The sequence below is a fragment of the Coturnix japonica genome, chromosome 1 (assembly GCF_054131305.1).
Source record: "Coturnix japonica strain WE chromosome 1, WE-NBRP24, whole genome shotgun sequence".
Classification (NCBI taxonomy): domain Eukaryota; kingdom Metazoa; phylum Chordata; class Aves; order Galliformes; family Phasianidae; genus Coturnix; species Coturnix japonica.
In genome coordinates this window covers 121,498,001-121,515,871 of record NC_140663.1, presented here as the reverse complement: position 1 = coordinate 121,515,871, position 17,871 = coordinate 121,498,001, and the positions used below count along the sequence as shown (strand labels likewise).

Below are 17,871 nucleotides of genomic sequence, written 5' to 3'. Positions count from 1 at the left end.
AGACCAGGTGTTTGCTTCATAGAATTTTTATGTCATCCTCATATACCATTACCTACAAAACTGTTCTTATTTTTTTCTTTTTCAGATTCAAATGAATAAATAGATTTCTTTGATTCTACTCCTTGTATTCTTATTCTTTTTACCTCAGTTTAAATATATTTTCATTGCAGATTCTATTATTATTTCCATTGCACCTATATGTTTCTTTCACATTTTTATGAATGTAAACAAATTCTGTGATTAAAATATTTGAACATTTGTTTGTGAAGAAGAAACAGTCTAATTTATTGCACCATACTCATAAATATTAGAGTTGTGATTCAAGGTTGACCTTGGAATCTCAGGGACCCAGAACTAAAGTGTGTATTTCCATTCTCCAGTGCTGTCAATATCAGCATGTAAGAAGCAAAGATCAGCTGTGCTACTACTTCAGGAATCCAATGGCCCATGAAACAGTATTGGTCTTCCTTCTGTCTTCTCATCTAAACTTGTAGAAAATAATAGATGAGATTGGGTTGATCAATAAATGAACAGTAAGCAGGAGACTGGTAATAGCTGTGCAAGGAATTGTGTCATTAGAGGATTGTTGTGAAATAAGTTTTCAAGCCTTCTGATTAAAGCATTTTCAAAACAATATCGGATTTATTCCTGTAATTGAAAATGACTTTTAAACAGAATGATCAATTAACAGTGCTGTTTGTGCAGTTAAGGTAATGTTCAAGCAAGTATTGCAGCTAAAGTTTGCCATAAAAATAATACAGTGTACCTTTTTTTCTGTTTTTTTTTTGCAGGAGTCACAACAGGGATCTACAGGACACAGCAATACAAGTAAGTACCAGTTCATTTGTGGTTGCACTGGTGGAGAGAATGACAGTGACTGTGAGAACCAAGGGACTAAAACGAAAAAAGTAGTAGATAGGCACAGTGCAGAGTTTCAGCAAGCAGTACTCATTTTTAGCCAAATGGCAGGAACTGAATTCAAGAACAACTATTGAAACACCAAATCTTTGGTGGACTGGGAATTAAAAAGGATTCACTTATAGAATCATAGAATCATTAAGGTTGGAAAAGACCACTAAGATTATCTAGTCCAATCATCAGCCCATCACCACCATGACCACTAACCCATGGCTATTTCATTATGATGATGGGAAAGACTGGAATAGCAAAAGAATGGCTTTTAAAATACCAGAGAAGAGCTGATCCAGTTGCTTGGGACAGGGCACTGCCAAATCCAGACTGCAGAGAAAATGATCACTCATCTTTTATAGGCAATGGTATATTTTGTGACTATTGCACTGTGAAGAGATACAGAAATCCTGCCAATGTGATACCAAATAATACCTCAAAGACCATATGGCCGTAGGTCTTTTCTAGCTAGAAAAACAAAAACAAAAAGCAACAAACAAACAACTTAGCAGCTGGATTGAAAGGAAAGATTGAATTGTTCCATGAAACAAAGTATTAATCCTCTCCCTTGACACCTCTGACTGTTGTTAATGTTGTCTTGCATATTAAAAATACATGATCCTACCCTGCTCTCAATGTAAAATCATCTCAACCAGAAGAACTATTTTGTTAGTTTCTTGACCTGACAGCCAGTACAGAGCCCTGTTTGCAAATTACAAAGCTGTGACTGAAGATGAAAAATGCCCTGAGCTTGTAGGTAGGGCTTTGAAAGTGTCTGGTCACCCACTGCGTGAGGGAGAATACATCCAACAAGACAAGCCTGGGAGACGTAGGCTATTAAAACTGTGCAGCTCTTTGCCAGGGAAAGGTCGGCGGGCAGAAGTTGATGTTGTGAAGAAACATGCAGTGGTGTCACTTAATTGCCAGCATCAGTTTGATATTGCTGTGAGGACCAGCAATAAGAAAATAATAAAAGGCAAAGGGGATGAGGTTCTGTCAGAAAATAATGAGTACAGTAATGAGAGAAGGAAGCACAAAGAGGCCATAATGGAAAGGGCTATGCAAACATGCAAAGAGTCGTGAGCATGACAAACACACAAACTGAGCTGTGGGCTTTACCATGACATCGGAGGCCACAGCGTTTGGATAGCTTTGATCATAGTTCCATTTCATTTATTTCCTTCTTGCAACACTTTAATAAAATAAATTGTTCTGCAGATCTAATGAAACCTGCTCTCCTGTGGATTAAGAAAGTAGCTCTGCTTCTTTACATCTTTCCTCTGCTCATTTCTCCTCACTAGTTCCAGTTCGTCCATCAGCAATCCCACATACTGGTACCTTCAGTTTCTTATCTCCTTATTCATTCTGCTCAGTAAAATCAGTGTATGTCTGCCACTGGGTTGGAACTGTACTTGGTCCTGGTTAGTTGGCTGGATGGTGGCAACCACACCAAAGAATGGCTGAGCCCACGCAGAAACACTTTCTGCATTGGTATTGAATGTTAGGGTTGCTGTCTGACACCGACTCACAACTCCAAACATTTTGGAGGAGTCTGACTACCTCTGAGATATGTATCTATCAGGATTCCTGTCAGGATATGAAAATAAGTCGCAAAATAAAGCACCATTAGGTAGCATAAGAGACAGACCTTATCAGTCCTGTACAACAAACCCGAAGGAAATCCAAGTAAAAAAGATCTGGATGTGAGGCAATGCTAGCAAATGGCTCCATATGGGAAAGAAATCTAATAGTCTATATACTGCATTATCCAAAGGCACATCTTCAGTTAGCTGGTATTCCCCACTGCACCATGTCTTCCATGGAGTGGCTCTTAAGTCTCTCATTTGCAATGTTTTTACTTCTATTATTAACAATGTCTTTCTCATTTGCATTTCTCTCATCCTTCCCCCACAAGGAAATCAAAGCATTTTAAAACCCTTAATGAATGAAGTTATTCTGCTCTGTTAAAATACGTATTATTTATCCCTGTTATCCAGAGAGGATAATTTACAATGGTTAGGTTGAGTGATTCACCTGAATTTCTTCCACTATTCAGCAGGGAAATTCTACAAAATTCCACTTGAAATTTATTTTGAAATGGGAGAAAAACTGGATGTATTCCATCTGGTTGTATTTAAAAGAATTAAGAAATGAGTTGTGTGAGCCTGTCTCATCCTGATTTTCTTTTCTTAAATGTTAGGAAGAGTCTGCCCAGGGAGGCAGTGGGGGTGTTTAAGAACTATGTAGATGTGACACTGAGGGACATGGTTAGTGGGCGTGGTGGTCATGGGTTAACGGTTAGGCTAAATGATCTTAGTGGTCTTTTTCAATCTTACTGGTTCTATGTTTCTATGATAATAGGTAGTTGAAATTCAGTGATAAGACTTAGTACAAGTTAGCAAAGAATTCTCAGGTCTGTGGCTAAGGATGTGAGGGCTGATGTTTTCCACATGCATGTGGAAACGTGGAAGCATGCACATACGTACACTCCAGCATGTGGACACGTGCATTTCCACACTCAATTCAGAAAACATATACGAGGCATAGCACCTGAAGTGAAGTGTGCTAACAGCAGCCCTGTAAAAGAAGTGAGGTAGGTAGCATATCCTTTGTTAATTCCCACCAGACTAAGATAAACTGAAGACCCCACAAATTTGCCCATTAAAAAGGAAACAGAGTTAGAGTGGATTTAGTGGATTTAGTTCAGCAGATGCTCAGTGGTGCTCACACTGTAGTACTTGCATGCATGTCAGGTTACATGAAAAATGGAGATACAATTCTTGGTCTAGCCAAGAGCAAGTGTGGGGAAAAAAAAAAACAAAAAAAAAAACCAAAAAAAAAAACAAGTTGCTCTGACAGATAATTCCTTTTTACATATGCTTTTCCAGTAGCTTATCAGTACCATATCTATGACATTCAGCTATGCTTAGTCTATACACATTTCTCATATTTCTATTATTCAGTCAAGTGTGAACAAAGTTGGTATGAACTGATAAAGCTTTAATGACCAGATTTTCTACTCCGATAGGCTGGAGTGATGCATTTCTAGCATCCTCAAAAGCTTCATCCTCCCCCTCCGCAAAGAAGTATGTAAAGTGACAATTAGCATTAAAGCAGCTGCAAATGCTTACTGTAGGGTAATTCATTAATATCCAGTTTGGCTAAATTACAGAGATTCCCTTTTCACTCAGTCCTCACAGTACTTGTGCTGTTTCCCTCTCTATATTAACACACGTTGCTGAAAGTAGAACTTAAGTGAACTCTGCTGGCAAAGCACTAAGGAATCCATATGCTGCCTCACACTTAAACAAACCAGTGTGTTCATGGTAAGAATTCATCATTTATTAAAAAAATCTAAGTTACAAATAGACAATCTTTGAATACATGCCAACTGTTACTGTTGGTTTCTTGTTCCAAATTACCATAACACAGATGAGCTCCAGGACTCCAGGCTGACAAACGTACACTGTAGCAACAGCTTTCTAGCCAGGAGGTTTGTCAACTGGATATGCTTTCTGAAGTCTGTTAAAAGTGGAAAGTGACCTAAAGATTATGAACTGGATGTATTCCATTCTGTTTGGCTGCCTAGCTTACGTCTATATTTTAGGTGCCTTAAGCTAGAGGTCCACAGAGAGACAGTGGTGTTTCCAAAGACAATCAGATCTCTCCACAGCCTTTTTGCTAAAGTTTAAGGACAAAAAAAGGTACAAACTCTTCCACGTGGGAGGATGAGATGCAAGCATCACAGCAAGGTGTTTGCACTACCCAGAATTTCCTTTAATTAGATCCTTATTTCCAGAAGATCGCCATCTAGATCAAGTGCTTTAGATGATTTCTGCACAGCACTGGAAAGACACTGATGGCAAAACTCTGCCTCTTCATAAAGTAACAGCGAATTTTCAAGAGGCACCCCTTATAGCTATTGCTGACACTCTAATGCTATACAAAAACTGAGGGTGAAGACTTTGGCAGCAATGAGTGGGTGATACATAGTGCTCACATGCATAGAATGCATTGGGGGCTGGTCTGTGACACACTCAAGCCAGTGACAAGGGAGCACTGGAACAGTCTGATGAAAACAAGCACTTCTCACATTTTTTTCAGAAGACACAGGTGGATTTTGGATTAATAAAGCTCGTTAAAAGGTAGCAGAGGAAAACACATGCATTAGTAATCCAGTCACACTCAAGCTCTGCGTCTCTTTGCCTGCTAGGACACATAAACCTATACATAGACAATACACAGGGGAGACAGCAGCTGCAATTGCGAGGTCTAGAATTCAAGGTCAAGGTGATTCAAGTGGATCAGTCTACCCTGGTCACTCAAGTTAGACCTAAAGAAAAATCTTACACTGAGGTGTAACTCCTTCCGGTTTCTCAGATGAGTGTAGCAAAGTAGAACCACCTTTTTAAGGGGGATGAAAGAGGGAAAAGGTCTTGGCTTGACCTACCAGAACAGTATTACCATATCAGCTAGCAGCTTTCCTGGTGTCAGAGTTTCTGGACCCAGGAAGGTGATCATCACAAGCTGTGTGAGTCATAAGGAAACATAAAGAAGGGGGTGCCCTCGAGCCTATGATACTTCTCAGGTATTCAAGTACCTGACTTCTACTCAGTTTGGGTCTGTATGCCAAGTTATCCCCTTCTTGCACAAAATAGCACCACTCATTTGTAGACACATGTTCCAGTCACTGCCTTTGCAGCTTCTTCTAGTGCTGTTCTACTTCGTACAAAATACTCACAGTTCCTGGAGCAGGCCATGGAAGCATATGCATGTTGGCTGGAATGTACTATCAGTAGCAGAGCTGTAGGGCACTGGAGAAAACCTCTCCATGGCTCCAAACTCTCCTGTCCGTAGTAAAACTTGAGTTGTTCAAGTCTTTCTGTCCTCTAAGCAGCCTCTCCTTTAGAGTTTCTTTACCTAATATTGACAGAGTACACGTGCCAGTGGAAAGAAAAGTCAAGCAGGAGTAGACTCCCAGGTTGTAAATACTCCTGCAGTGCCCCGGCATTATGACTACCACAACAGCATTCTCTGCTTGTGGTGAGAGCAGTTGGTGTTAGCAATGAGTAAAACTTTGACATGTCACATCTGAACAGTTTCCATATTTACCCAATTCTGATGTCAATTTCTTCTTCTCTTTTAAAGGAAAAAGTGATGTAGAGCCAAAGAGTCCAGAGAAAGGCGCAACACATACATCGTAAGTCACTTCTGCCTTTATGATCAAAAAAAGCGTCTATGTTTTATCAGATTGGTTGGGCAATATTGAATTTGTCCATTTGTTTTCATTAAGATAAAGCTCTTTCACTGATGCTGTTCTTAGAAAGGCTTTTTAGATAATGACTAAACATTAATTATTCCTAGAACTTTTGCATGCTGGCAAGTCAGAGATCTTCACAAGCGAAATGGCTCCCTATCACACTGAGTAGATATGAAATGATTTCTGTGGGTGTGAGAGGCTGCCCTTTATAACCTGACTTCAGCATTACCTTAATGCTACAGGAGTTTGTCACACTTGCAAAAAAACGTCATGTCACATATGCCTTTGATGTACTGATGTAATTTTAAAAGACTGCAGTCTGCAGCTTCACCTCTGAATTACTTGAAATCCAATTACAGTTATCTCTGGTCTCTCACGATTTTGTTGATGTTTTTGAATTAACAAAAGAAGTCGAGAAATAGATAGGAACAGGCACTTGTAATATATCAGTGTTCACCTTCACTCTGGTGCAACAATAGAAGACTTTACCATTTTTAACTCTAGTATACAAAGAGCAGAATTGTTTTGCCAACATAAACCAGTCTATAAAACAGATGGGCTGCAAGTTAAAAAATATATATAAATAACAATAGTCTTCCAAACTGAGCTAGATAAGTGAATTCCCCAAATATTTACCATGCAGAAGCAGTATGAATTTCCACTAAGCCATTCACCTTTTTAATCCCATTTGTGGGAGTCAAGTTCCTGTAAGTCAGTCATGTGAATTTTAGAGTGCATCTTGTCTGTAATTTATGTCTCCCGATTCTCGTTATTTAAATTCAGAGCGTTACATCATGTAAATCTCACAAGGTGTCACCATTTGTCACATGGTCAAAAGTAGTCACAGAAGGAGGTACAATAACAGTGATTTATGGTGGGATGTTTTCATTTCTGCTGCAAATACGCATTAAAAACCTACTGGAAATGAATCTAGAAAAAGATTTGACATGGTGTAAGAAATGGCTTGTCCTGTGGATTGTGTTGTGGAATGTAATTACAGCCTGTGAGCTTATTTAGCCAAACTTATTAAATGAATTAAGCATTAGCAGCCTTATGCCTTCTGATAGTATGATTGCTGGGAATGGTTAATAGAATGATTCCAATAATTATCATTTTTAAAAATAGTATTGCAATAAAGACCGAAAGAAGAAGGGTTTTAATGCCATCTGGAGGTATTTTGGAGAAATGAACACATTTATTTTGCTGATATTTAGCAATACGTAAACCATAAGCCATCCTCCACAGTGGTTTTGCTAGTCTGGCGGTATTTTATTTATGAGGAATGTTCTTAACTTTCCTTTCTTCTTTATCAACTTGAAACCCCCTAACAACTCTGGGCCCAGAATAGAGGTGCATGGAATCATAGACTCACAGAATGGTTTGGGTTGGAAGGGACCTCAAAGCCTACCCAGCCCCCAACGCCCGCTCTGGGCATGGCTGCCCCCCACCAGCTCAGGCTGCCCAGGGCCCCATCCAACCTGGCCTTGAGTGCATCCAGGGATGGGGTACCACAGCTTCTCTGGGCAGCTGTGCCTGTGACCAGGGTTAAGAGATGTGCTCCAGTATCTGTCTTGGTTTCAACTTGAGACTGCCCAGTGTGCCACACAGAGTGACAGTTTAAATACAGCAGACTTCAAAATCTGAGTGTGAAAAGTTCCTTGCCTAGTAAGACATACTAGTGTGACCTTCTGAAATCATCTGCTTGTCTATTGCATGCAGCGTACTTAGAATGCTTATCTTTGCCTTGTTGCTAATGCTAGAGCCACCTCACAGTAGATACTGGTTCCGAAGCAGCAATGACTTCCACCACCGCAGTGCACACAGCTGTGCACAGATGCACACTGAGAGGCCATACCAGAAGGACTCTGTCTTTCTGTCACATGGCCATGCCCTGAGTCCTGGAGGAGGGATGCTGAGGAGGAGCCACAGTGAGAGGTGGCACCTTCAGTGCTGGCTGGGAGAAACTGCGGGGAGCCAGAAGGAATGCTCCGTGGATTCATTTCACCATGAATTATTGTTTCCTGTGAAAATGAAACAAACAGCGGGCAAAAAAAAAAAAAAAAAAAAAAAAAAAGCAAAAACACAAAGCAAGGCATGTTGGCCCAGATAAAAATAACAGAAAAGATCGGGAGGAGCAAATTAATGTTTCTTTCTTGCAAATGTCTTTTTTATTTCCCTCAGGCATGTTACAAGCCACACACTCAAACCAAGCTTATATGACTCAGTGGCAGTTAATTCATCCTTGGTGTAGATTTACAGCCACCATCCAAAGATTATTTATGCCGCTTCAGAAGACAGGTTGATTGCCCTCCTGAATCAGGCAGTGAGGTGCTCGTGAATCGAGCATTTACATCAGGTCTCCCCTCAAGGATTCCTCCTACCTGGCCCACTGGGCTCCTGGGGCTCAAAACCAGGTGTTCCTCTGGAGCAAAAGGGATGAAGGTGCTGCTTGCGTCCTCTGAGGGCATGGAAATCTGGGGCACAGATGTGTGCTTTGCTGCTCAGAGGAGTTTGGGTGCAAGAAATGCATCGTTCCGAAGAGCATAATGTGTAGCTTTTTTGCAGGTATACGTTAACTCTCTGGATGGACTCTGGTGGGACCTGGCTCTCCACTGATAACAATATTATACATTACAAAACCACTATTCTTTGGATGATTCACATTAGTTGATGCAACAACCTAATTAGGTAGATAAATAAGGGCAGCCATTACAATGCTAGAGATAACCGAGATTAATGTAAGAGAGTGAGAATTATGCAAAACTGTGGAGGAAGAGCAGAAGCTGGGCAGAGTCTTTGTTCCTTTTGCACAGTGCTGCTATAGCCCTCATTGCATCAGCATGCACAGAAATCATCTGAACTGGCACTACACGATGGCAATAAAAGGTGCAAACAATACAAAGGTGTTAAGCTGTCTTGAGTCTTCTCCAGCTGATTCATGTTCCATGTAATGGAATGCTTTTAAAGCCATAAGAGTTCTGGATTTGAAGGGTTTTTTGTTGTACTCAGTATGTACAGCTCTCTATGGGCCATCTGATTACAACTTCCTTGCACATTTCTAAACGTATAGAACTGTTCAGAAGTATCCAGCAGTTTTGTTAAAAACACCTAATTTTTATGAAAATACTCCCCACTACCTCAGCCTTACCAGTTGTAGGATGGAGGAGAATGTTAAAGAGGAGTGGAGACCGAGTGCTCTTTTTCAGGTTTTTTGGGGGATCTTTTCACTAAACCTTAGAACACCACACTTGAACATCTTAGTTGTATAAAATATCAATGCGAGGAAAAAATATTCCAACAAGTTCCTGTGTTTCAGAGGGTCCAGTGGTGCCACAGCAAGTCCCCACTGCGCTGGAAGTCTGAGATCACCCACCTTCCCACACACAAACTGCAACAATATCCCAAAAATGGCACAAATACACAAAGCACCCAAAAAAATCTCCCGCTCTTGGGATGACTTTTGAAGTACTGCCTGTTGTAATGTTCTTAGTACCTTTGTGTTTATAAATGATCTCCAATTCAGACTACCCAAGGTTAATCATGCCTGACTGTGATTCACTGCTATGCATTTACCTCAACATTTCTAGTATACTTAATGATATCAGCACTAGCAATGAGATACCTTGCTGCTGTCTCTTTATTTTCCCTCCCACAATTGTTTTCATGCCGAGCTGCTCCAGATTTTTCCCTCCCTTTTTACAAGAGAATTAACCAAGATTGAGGGAAGCTTTTATAATTTATGGCAGTTATGCAAGTTTTGTCCTTTCTAATACACTCTGAAAATCACAGAGATCCCGATATGTGTGTTCCCTTGTTTGCCTTTGCCAGGCAGAAATAGATGTTGGCACCAGTCTCTAGCAACACTTGGAGAATAGTTTGCTCAGGGGAGCTTCATTAACTGTACTAACTTCAGCTGTTTCCAAGCTGCCTATTTGCAGAGATTAGTGCTACAGTCCCTTGCCCACCCTGTTGCTAACATCATTCTCATCACCCTGATTCCCCTGGGGGAAGAAAATAGGAAACAGGTAATTGGAGCAATGTCACTGTTGTTCTTCTTTGGTTCAACCTACATCTGTACTGGCACAGAATCGTAGAATCACAAAATAGTTTGGATTGGAAGGGATTTCAAAGCCCACCCAGACTCAGCCTCTGCCATGGGCAGGGCTGCCCCCACCAGCTCAGTCTGCCTAGGGCCCCGTCCAGCCTGGCCTTGAGCACCTCCAGGGATGAACCATCTACAACTTCATTGGACAACCTGTTCCATCAGCATCAACATCACCTATTCATTTCTTGCCTTTTCTTTCTCTCTTAAGTCTTACTCCTTATATCTACAGTGTGATAGCACAGCGAAAAACTCCCGCTAGTTCCCCATTTTGCAGATGGGAAAACGAAGTCAGGGGAATTACAAGCCACTTCCAGGCAGCAGAGTATCATTCTCAAATACAGGAGATCAGGCTAAGTGCTACCAATACACCATTGTGCACTGAATCCCTGAGGAGCTTTTTTTTCCACATCTGGCTGCTGTCTGATCATGAGCCAAAGCCTTAAGTCTCTCAAGCATCCACTGAGCACCAGAGTTGGAAGAGGAGTCCTAATCCCACCTCACTTCACCAAAACACCTGGTGCAAGTTATTTAAAGTTAGCCTTGGCTTTCCCCCATCTAAAATAATAATTAGGCTGCCATGAAGACCAGCTCATTAATACTTGTACAAAGTGCTGAAAAACACAGGGTTCTGTAAAAAATGGTTACGGATTACTCACCCAGAACACTAAAGGAAATGAGGGGTAGGTTAAGTTTTTAAAGACAGACTCGAGCAGTAAGTGGTGAATGTCCTAAGCAGTGCCAGCAGCAGGGAGGGGCTGGGTGCAGGGGGATTGTACTGTCCCTCCCAAGTAACTACAGACCTAGAAGGCTTTGGCATCCCGTGCCCTTGACACCATTGCACCATCCTCCCCCAGAGTTTCAGACACAGTATTTTGAAGCAGTTGCCACCCAACTTAAATTAGGATCTCGCTTTCATCTCAGGGCACCTGAGGGACGAATGGTGGTGAATGGGGGCCAAAGCTGGAAAGATCAGTTCAGTGACACATCTTAGACATCCTTCTGTTTGCATGACACAAGGACTGTAATGGACCAGTAGAATCAGAAAATAGTTGAAGGTCACGAAGAACAGTGGAAAGAATGAAATCCATGCAACTGTGGACGGTGGCACCAAAAAAAAAAAAGTTACCCACACTTTTCTGGGTTATAATCCATGTTTACTTTCCAGATAAGATAGCAGGTTAACTTTCCAAATAGCAATCCACAGCGCTGGGAGTTTGGGGCATTTTCAAGAGCAAGGACATCTACAGTAGGCATTTGTCTGTGATTTGGTGATTTTACTTTCAGTAAATCTATGGACCATGGTGAGAGTATCAGCCTGGTGGTGAGTCACAGCTGGGTCTCCTCCACTAAAAACACAACTTCCAAGGGGTGATAGGGAATTAAGAAGAGAACTGTTATTTTTTAAGATGCTTCTGAAGGCGCCGGTTACACACTGTGTCATCAATGGCTTTTGTGACATTTCTAAGACATACTGTAGTCCATACTAAAAGAAAAAAAAAAAAAAAAGAAATACCATAATGAATGAAAGAAGTGTTCTTTGCAGTGATGGAGGTCTTGAAAACCATAGAAATGAAAGTCTGGTGTTTATCCATGAGCCAAGTAGCTGGCAGAGGAAGAAGGCTGGCTTCATCGCACTATCCCACCTGTTTACTTGAACCGGGGCTTGGGGAGCTAACTCCTAACACTGCCAGGTTGTCAGTGCTCAGCCAGTCCAGCAGGAGCAGCTACAATCTTAAAAAGCACTACTCAGCTCTCAAATTCCCATTAAAAATTTCTTTTTTCCGCTCTCTCCTCTGAAGCATTGCCTTCAAAACGCATGCAGGGTATTTCTCTGTGTATTAAAGACCATTAAAAAATACAACTCCCCTGTAACTTTCTGCACCAAAAGACAGACAGTTTCACCTGTGAGATGCATCAACCGGTTGTTCTGTCACAGTACTGATGTGTTAGGAACTGTCAGTTCCTATCCTTCCCTTAGCATAAATCTTTGGATTTGTGGTATATGATGCTGCTGACAGTCTACAGAAAAATACTGTAAGTTGATACCAACAAATCTATTTTCTTCAAATCCTATAAAGACATTTTCTTGGAAGACATTTTCCCACATGGGTCTTGACTGAATCTGTCTTTGAGGTTTAGCTAAGTTAACAAGGAAGAATGGGTTTGGTGGTTTGGGTGATTTTTTTGCCACATAAAAAATGTAGATGAGTGGCCATCAAAGATGATAAAATCTTCAAAACACATAAATTGTATTAAAATAAACTTAAAGAATTGTATCTATTAAAGATGAGATGGTTTTTATTTGCTGGATTTAGAAAGAAAATGCTTGGAAGCCTAATCTGACCGTAATTGCAGCTATGGTTACCCTAGGATTAAGATTAGCTTCCATTGTGTCTCAATCAGCCAAGAAAGGCCTTATCTGAGATGCCAATAGGGACAGGAACAGGTGAAGTCTAAATAACAACTCTGAGGTCTAGGGAAGTTTGTGATTGACTTTCAAAGGAAGAGATAGGGCTTTCACTGTCCTGTTTTCCAGTGTTAGACTTTTAACAGATATAACCAATGACCAGAAATAATCACTCCTATCGCTGCAGGACTCAGCACACTGTTTTATTTACTAAGTCCCCTCTTGTTTAGCACTTTCCCCTGCACTCTCTGCCTATACTGGATAGAATACCCGCAGCTGCTGCTCTCCTTTTGATGCCACCCCAGACTCAAAGGGAATGGCACAAGATACCCTTGCTTCAAATAAGAAGCACTCAGCACCTTCTGTCCAGTTGGAAAACTCGCTACAGTGCTGGCCATTATTTCTAATTTTGTACCAGGTGACAAATGTTTCACTGACACTTGTGTTCATTTACATCACTTAGAATAAAACCGACCAATTTAGCCCACTGAAATATAGTTAAGATTGAGGAAATGTTTTCCCGTGTTGCACCAAAAGCATATTATGTTTCTCCTAGGCACTGTTTTCCTTGGACTTTGTCATTTGTATGAGACTAATTGGGAATTTTGAATGCGGTATTCGCTCCAAGCGTGGTGGTTAAGGAGAGGTTGCCAGGAAAATCAGATGCAAATACCTGGGAGGAACTTGATTTCATCAGACATGCCATCAGAAGCCATCTACTTGCTGTGTATTTTCTTCCTGAAGTAAGAGGATAAACTGGAGCTGGGTGTAGGGCACGTTGTAGTTGCATGGTTCATGTTGCTGGTTTTGCTGGGTTGAAGTTCCCAGTTGCTGTTCTGGAAATCCCACACCTAGGAGAGAGGCTCTGCTGCTGGTGTGAGGGCAGGGAGGGGGGAATGAAACACCACACAGCATGTCCAGAAGGAGAGAAATGTCATCGGGAATGCTCACATAGCCTGATTTTGTGGGGCTTTGTGCCGTCAGTTGCAGGGTGAGGGGTGACGCGGTGCTGGGCTGAGCCCGTGGCTGGTACAAGGCGAGGTGCAGAGGTAGGGAGACGGAGGAGGAGGGACAGGCAGGGAGAAAGGGAGATAGAGGGTCCTGGCCTCCTGCCAAGGCAAATAACCAACATTTTGCAAAAGAGAAATCCTAAGACTGAGGTCATAGTATGGAAAAAGTCTGTTTCACAGACTCTTTAGCCTGAACGCGAGCCAAGTTTTTTTGTGTTTTTTTTTTTTTCCAATATTTTTTTTTAATGCAGGCATCCTATTAACATTTGAACACTAAAGCTCGTCCAGGAATGGAAAGATTTTGGAATTTTCTGTGCCTTAGTTTTCTACTTTGTTGGTACACATATATACTTTCAATTACGAGAAAGCAAGGCTTTGAATGGGAAGCTGTCTCATTTTACTTTTAAATTATTTCACCACTATGAAGATCAAATTAAGGGTATGTAAAGAAGTGCCTTTTTCTTCCAGAGACTCACAAACTCACCAATATATATATATATAGATATATATGTATATATATATATAATAATTCATTCTTGGTGGACAACTTTTTATCTTCCATGCGAAATACAAAAAGATTCTGAAACCAGGAATGGTGATGGATTTTCCTCTGTGGAAAAGTTCTACTGTTCAGCCATTTGTACCTATGATTTTTTTAAGTCTTTGTAGTAGCAAACTGACAACTTCATGACAGTTTGTGTTTTTTGTACCTAACTAAACAAATTATTGAAGCTTTTCTGCCTTAGTCTCTGGGTTTGCATTTAATGCCAGAGTGTGGATATTTTTTAACTGTGGAAAAATAGAACTCCTTGGATCTGTTAGGATGTTATTGCAAGCAAGTTTTGTGGTCTTTGATTTGCTAAGCTACAACTGGAGTCTGCCTTCCTCAGGGTAAGAATATTTCCACATTATCATTTCACCTGTGGCATTATATCTTTGTGTGTATCTTGGCTTTGTGCAGCCTGCTCTTTGTTTAGCATGCAGACAAGCTACATCTCCCCAGAGAGATGTGGAATATATTTATTGGCAATTTAGAATTGATGATAGATTTGACAAGCAAGCAGGGTGATGCACTGATGCTATCAAAGCTGGAGATGAATCGGGACAAAGGTTTGGATGAGGCGTATTGTTCTGGGATTCAAAAGGGTTTTACTTACAGATCATTCCAAAATCAAGGCAACTGTACCGCTGACTTACAAAGGGAAGAGCTTTTCTGAGTTTTTATGAGGAAAAAAACATGGCTTGATTGGCCCACAGACCTTTTATGGCAGAATTACAGCTGACATTTCTGCATGCTGATGTTTATTAGTTTTGTAAGCTATTTTGTCAGGATTCATTTTTTGCTGTTTCCCTCTTTCACATTATAAGCTGTAAGCAGCTGTAGGTAGAGAGGAGGAATATCTTGACATTTTTCCTCAGAGAGACATTCCAAGAGGTGTGTGTGTAATAAATGAAAACAGAAGTGATCTGTTACCTGATGAGCATGTGGACTTACCTTTCATTCGTTTACCTTAGAATTTAGTCTAATTATAGGGAAAAATCCCATAAACTCACCACAAGCTTTCCTACTGTCAAAGCAAAGAGGACAAATTGAGACAAATAATCTCTTAATAGCATTTAATAGAATGATACAAAGTACAAGCAAAATACCTTGTTCAATGGCCGATTTTTGTGCCATTTTAAGTGGCTGATTCAGAAGGGGGGCTGTATCCAGAGGTCTCTTAGGGAGCTGGGGCAGGTGATGCAGATATGCAATGCAGACATGCAACCTGCCTTGACGTGGTTCAGACAGAGGCCTGGAATGTCCCAGAACATAACCTCAAAAATAATTTGTCATTGCTCTGGTTTGTATCTTTTTTACTAACTGTCGGCGTTAAGACAAAAATTCATGTGGCTGCTCATGTAAAATCCACATGCTTTCCCCATCAGTATAATGTTTGCAGTAAGTGTAATACGAGACACAAACTGCTCAATATTTGCAGTCACTGTCAGCAGCAGCGGTTTCTGTAGACTTCCATGGAAGAAAGGATGAAGTCTTTTGCCAGAAACTGTTAAAAAAGCCTCTGTCACAAAGTAAGGTTTGATCTTGCAAATAATTGCAGACAAACATGATGCTTTCCAGCAGGACTTGCTTCAGCACTATTGTCTGAAAGACCAAATGTTCTTGTGGGTAACTGGAGCCGTGTTTAAGCTTTATTGCTCATCTCCAATTCAGTTAAAAACCATTTCCCCAGCAGCTGCATGCTTTCCTGTGAGCGCTGTCAGTAAAGCAGAATGAGTTATGTCTGTTGAAAAAGCGGCCCATTATAAAATGCCTGCACATGGAGACCAAGGGGAACAAACACAGAACCTGTATGTGACCAGGTTTGCTTCTTCTGACAGCAGCCATTAACCTCCACATCCCACAGTGCAGCACTCTGGCACCAGGGCTGGAGGTAGCTGCATGGTCATTCTGGAGAAGCTTCCTTTCCACTGCTGAAGAGCTCTGCATTGTCAGGCATCACATTCAAGAGGAAGGAGCCTGTCTTTGAGGCTGTCCCATAGGTTTCATTGCTGTCTGGTTGGCTGGTGGCCCTCTCCAGCCCTGCAGCACCCGCAGCAGATTTGTGTGACTGCTGCTGAGCAGCCGGGAATCAGGAACTGAGCTCTGATTCATGGGGCACAGTGGAGAGAAGGGAAAAGGCTGGAGGAATGTTCACAAAAGACTTATCAGCTAAATAGGATCTTAGGAGTTTTGTTACTGCATCTAACACACATCACTAAGCAAATACTAGAACATATATAATGCACAAACAGTGGGAGGTGGTTGAAAAGCTGGATGATGGTTTTAAGATTGGTAGCAGGACCTAAAATACTGATGTTTTCCCAACTTGCATATATTTCATTATGACTGCAGTAGGTGGATGACAACCATCATCCACAGGCATTATGGAAAGATCATAAAAAGTAACAGCCCTCCTTTTAACATGATTTTGATTTATTTTTACCTAGCAGATGTGGCCACGTACATCTTTAGCATGATCCCATTTGGCTCGGTGACATTGCACAGCTATGATTTCTCTATGAGACGATCAACTTATTCTGTGTCTTAAGAACCTAAAAGCTCCAATGCCTAGCTGAAAAGCAAGTGCCTTTTGCTCAAACAGCTTGCATTCTTGTACTTGAGAAAAAATTAAAATCTCATCTTATTTCTTTGTGTGCACTTGTCACCCACTCAGAGTTTTATCCAAGTAGATCTCTGGTCCTTTTCAAAGTGCATCTTCAGCATGAGTTGCATTAGCTTTAAAGACTCACCAAGAACAGAGCGGTCCAGGCTGACACTCTTGGTTTCCAGCAGAGAAGTAACTGCACAAGTCTTATCCCACAATCCTGCAGCTCAGTTAATTATCTGATGTCCTAAGAAGCTGCTGCCTCCCAAAGCTAAGGAGAGGGAGCTGCTAGGCCCCATTCCCGTCTCTGGCCACCAGACACTGATGTTCAGAGACTTTCCACACATCACACCATGCTACACAGCTCTTCCCCTCTGCCCACCCCCACTGAGCTGATGAAATTAAGTAGCACAAAAAATTAACCCCACCGTAATTGGAATGCAGCTGGGCAATATATGGCTTCGTTTGCTGCTGTGGGAGAATGTGCATTTGCTTCTTCATCTCTGGGGTCATCCCTGTATTTGTGAGGTTCATCCCCTATAGACTTATCTCTCCTTGCTTTTTCACTTCTACTGGCCCTCACCCTCCTCACCACTCCCTTTTCCACTTTTGCCCCAGAAAACGTCTCCTCCCCAAAATAAAGATACATGTACCAAGTGATACACAGACACCCAGTGCAGCTCAGGTTCGTGAATTAGTGCGTATGTTTCTTTGCCTGCAGCTCTCTACCTTTTTCTCTTGATTCCTCCCTTGTACCATACTTGCTTAGTGGTATATCACAAGGATGAAAACTGGCTTGTAACTCCTTTGTCAGGTGCCCAGATATGCCCAGATCTTCCTCTGGATCACATAGTTTGCTGTTATTTCTCTGGTAAGAATCATAAAGAAAGAAAAAAATAAGTGAAGGAGAGATGAATATGGAGCAAAGTTTTAGAGTTAGCTACCAAATGCTTTCCTTTTATAACTTTCAGCATGATTGGCAGTTAGGTTTATTTAATCAAATTGCCTTTTCTGTCAGCATATTATTTAAT

At 41.2% G+C, this 17,871-nt stretch overlaps 1 protein-coding gene across 8 annotated transcripts in view; it reads left to right on the top strand.

Annotated features, from left to right (window-relative positions):
• AFF3 (ALF transcription elongation factor 3) overlaps positions 1-17,871 on the top strand; it is a 305,750-nt gene that overhangs the window by 189,660 nt on the left and 98,219 nt on the right. For all 8 annotated transcript variants that reach the window (XR_014941034.1, XR_014941035.1, XM_085533184.1 and 5 more), the window contains 2 exons: positions 792-828; positions 6,058-6,109. Coding sequence is in view for 6 of the 8 variants with exons in the window: in XM_085533184.1 (XP_085389310.1) it covers positions 792-828; positions 6,058-6,109 (89 nt within the window). In the remaining 2 variants the exon portion in view is untranslated. The remainder of the gene's footprint in view (positions 1-791; positions 829-6,057; positions 6,110-17,871) is intronic.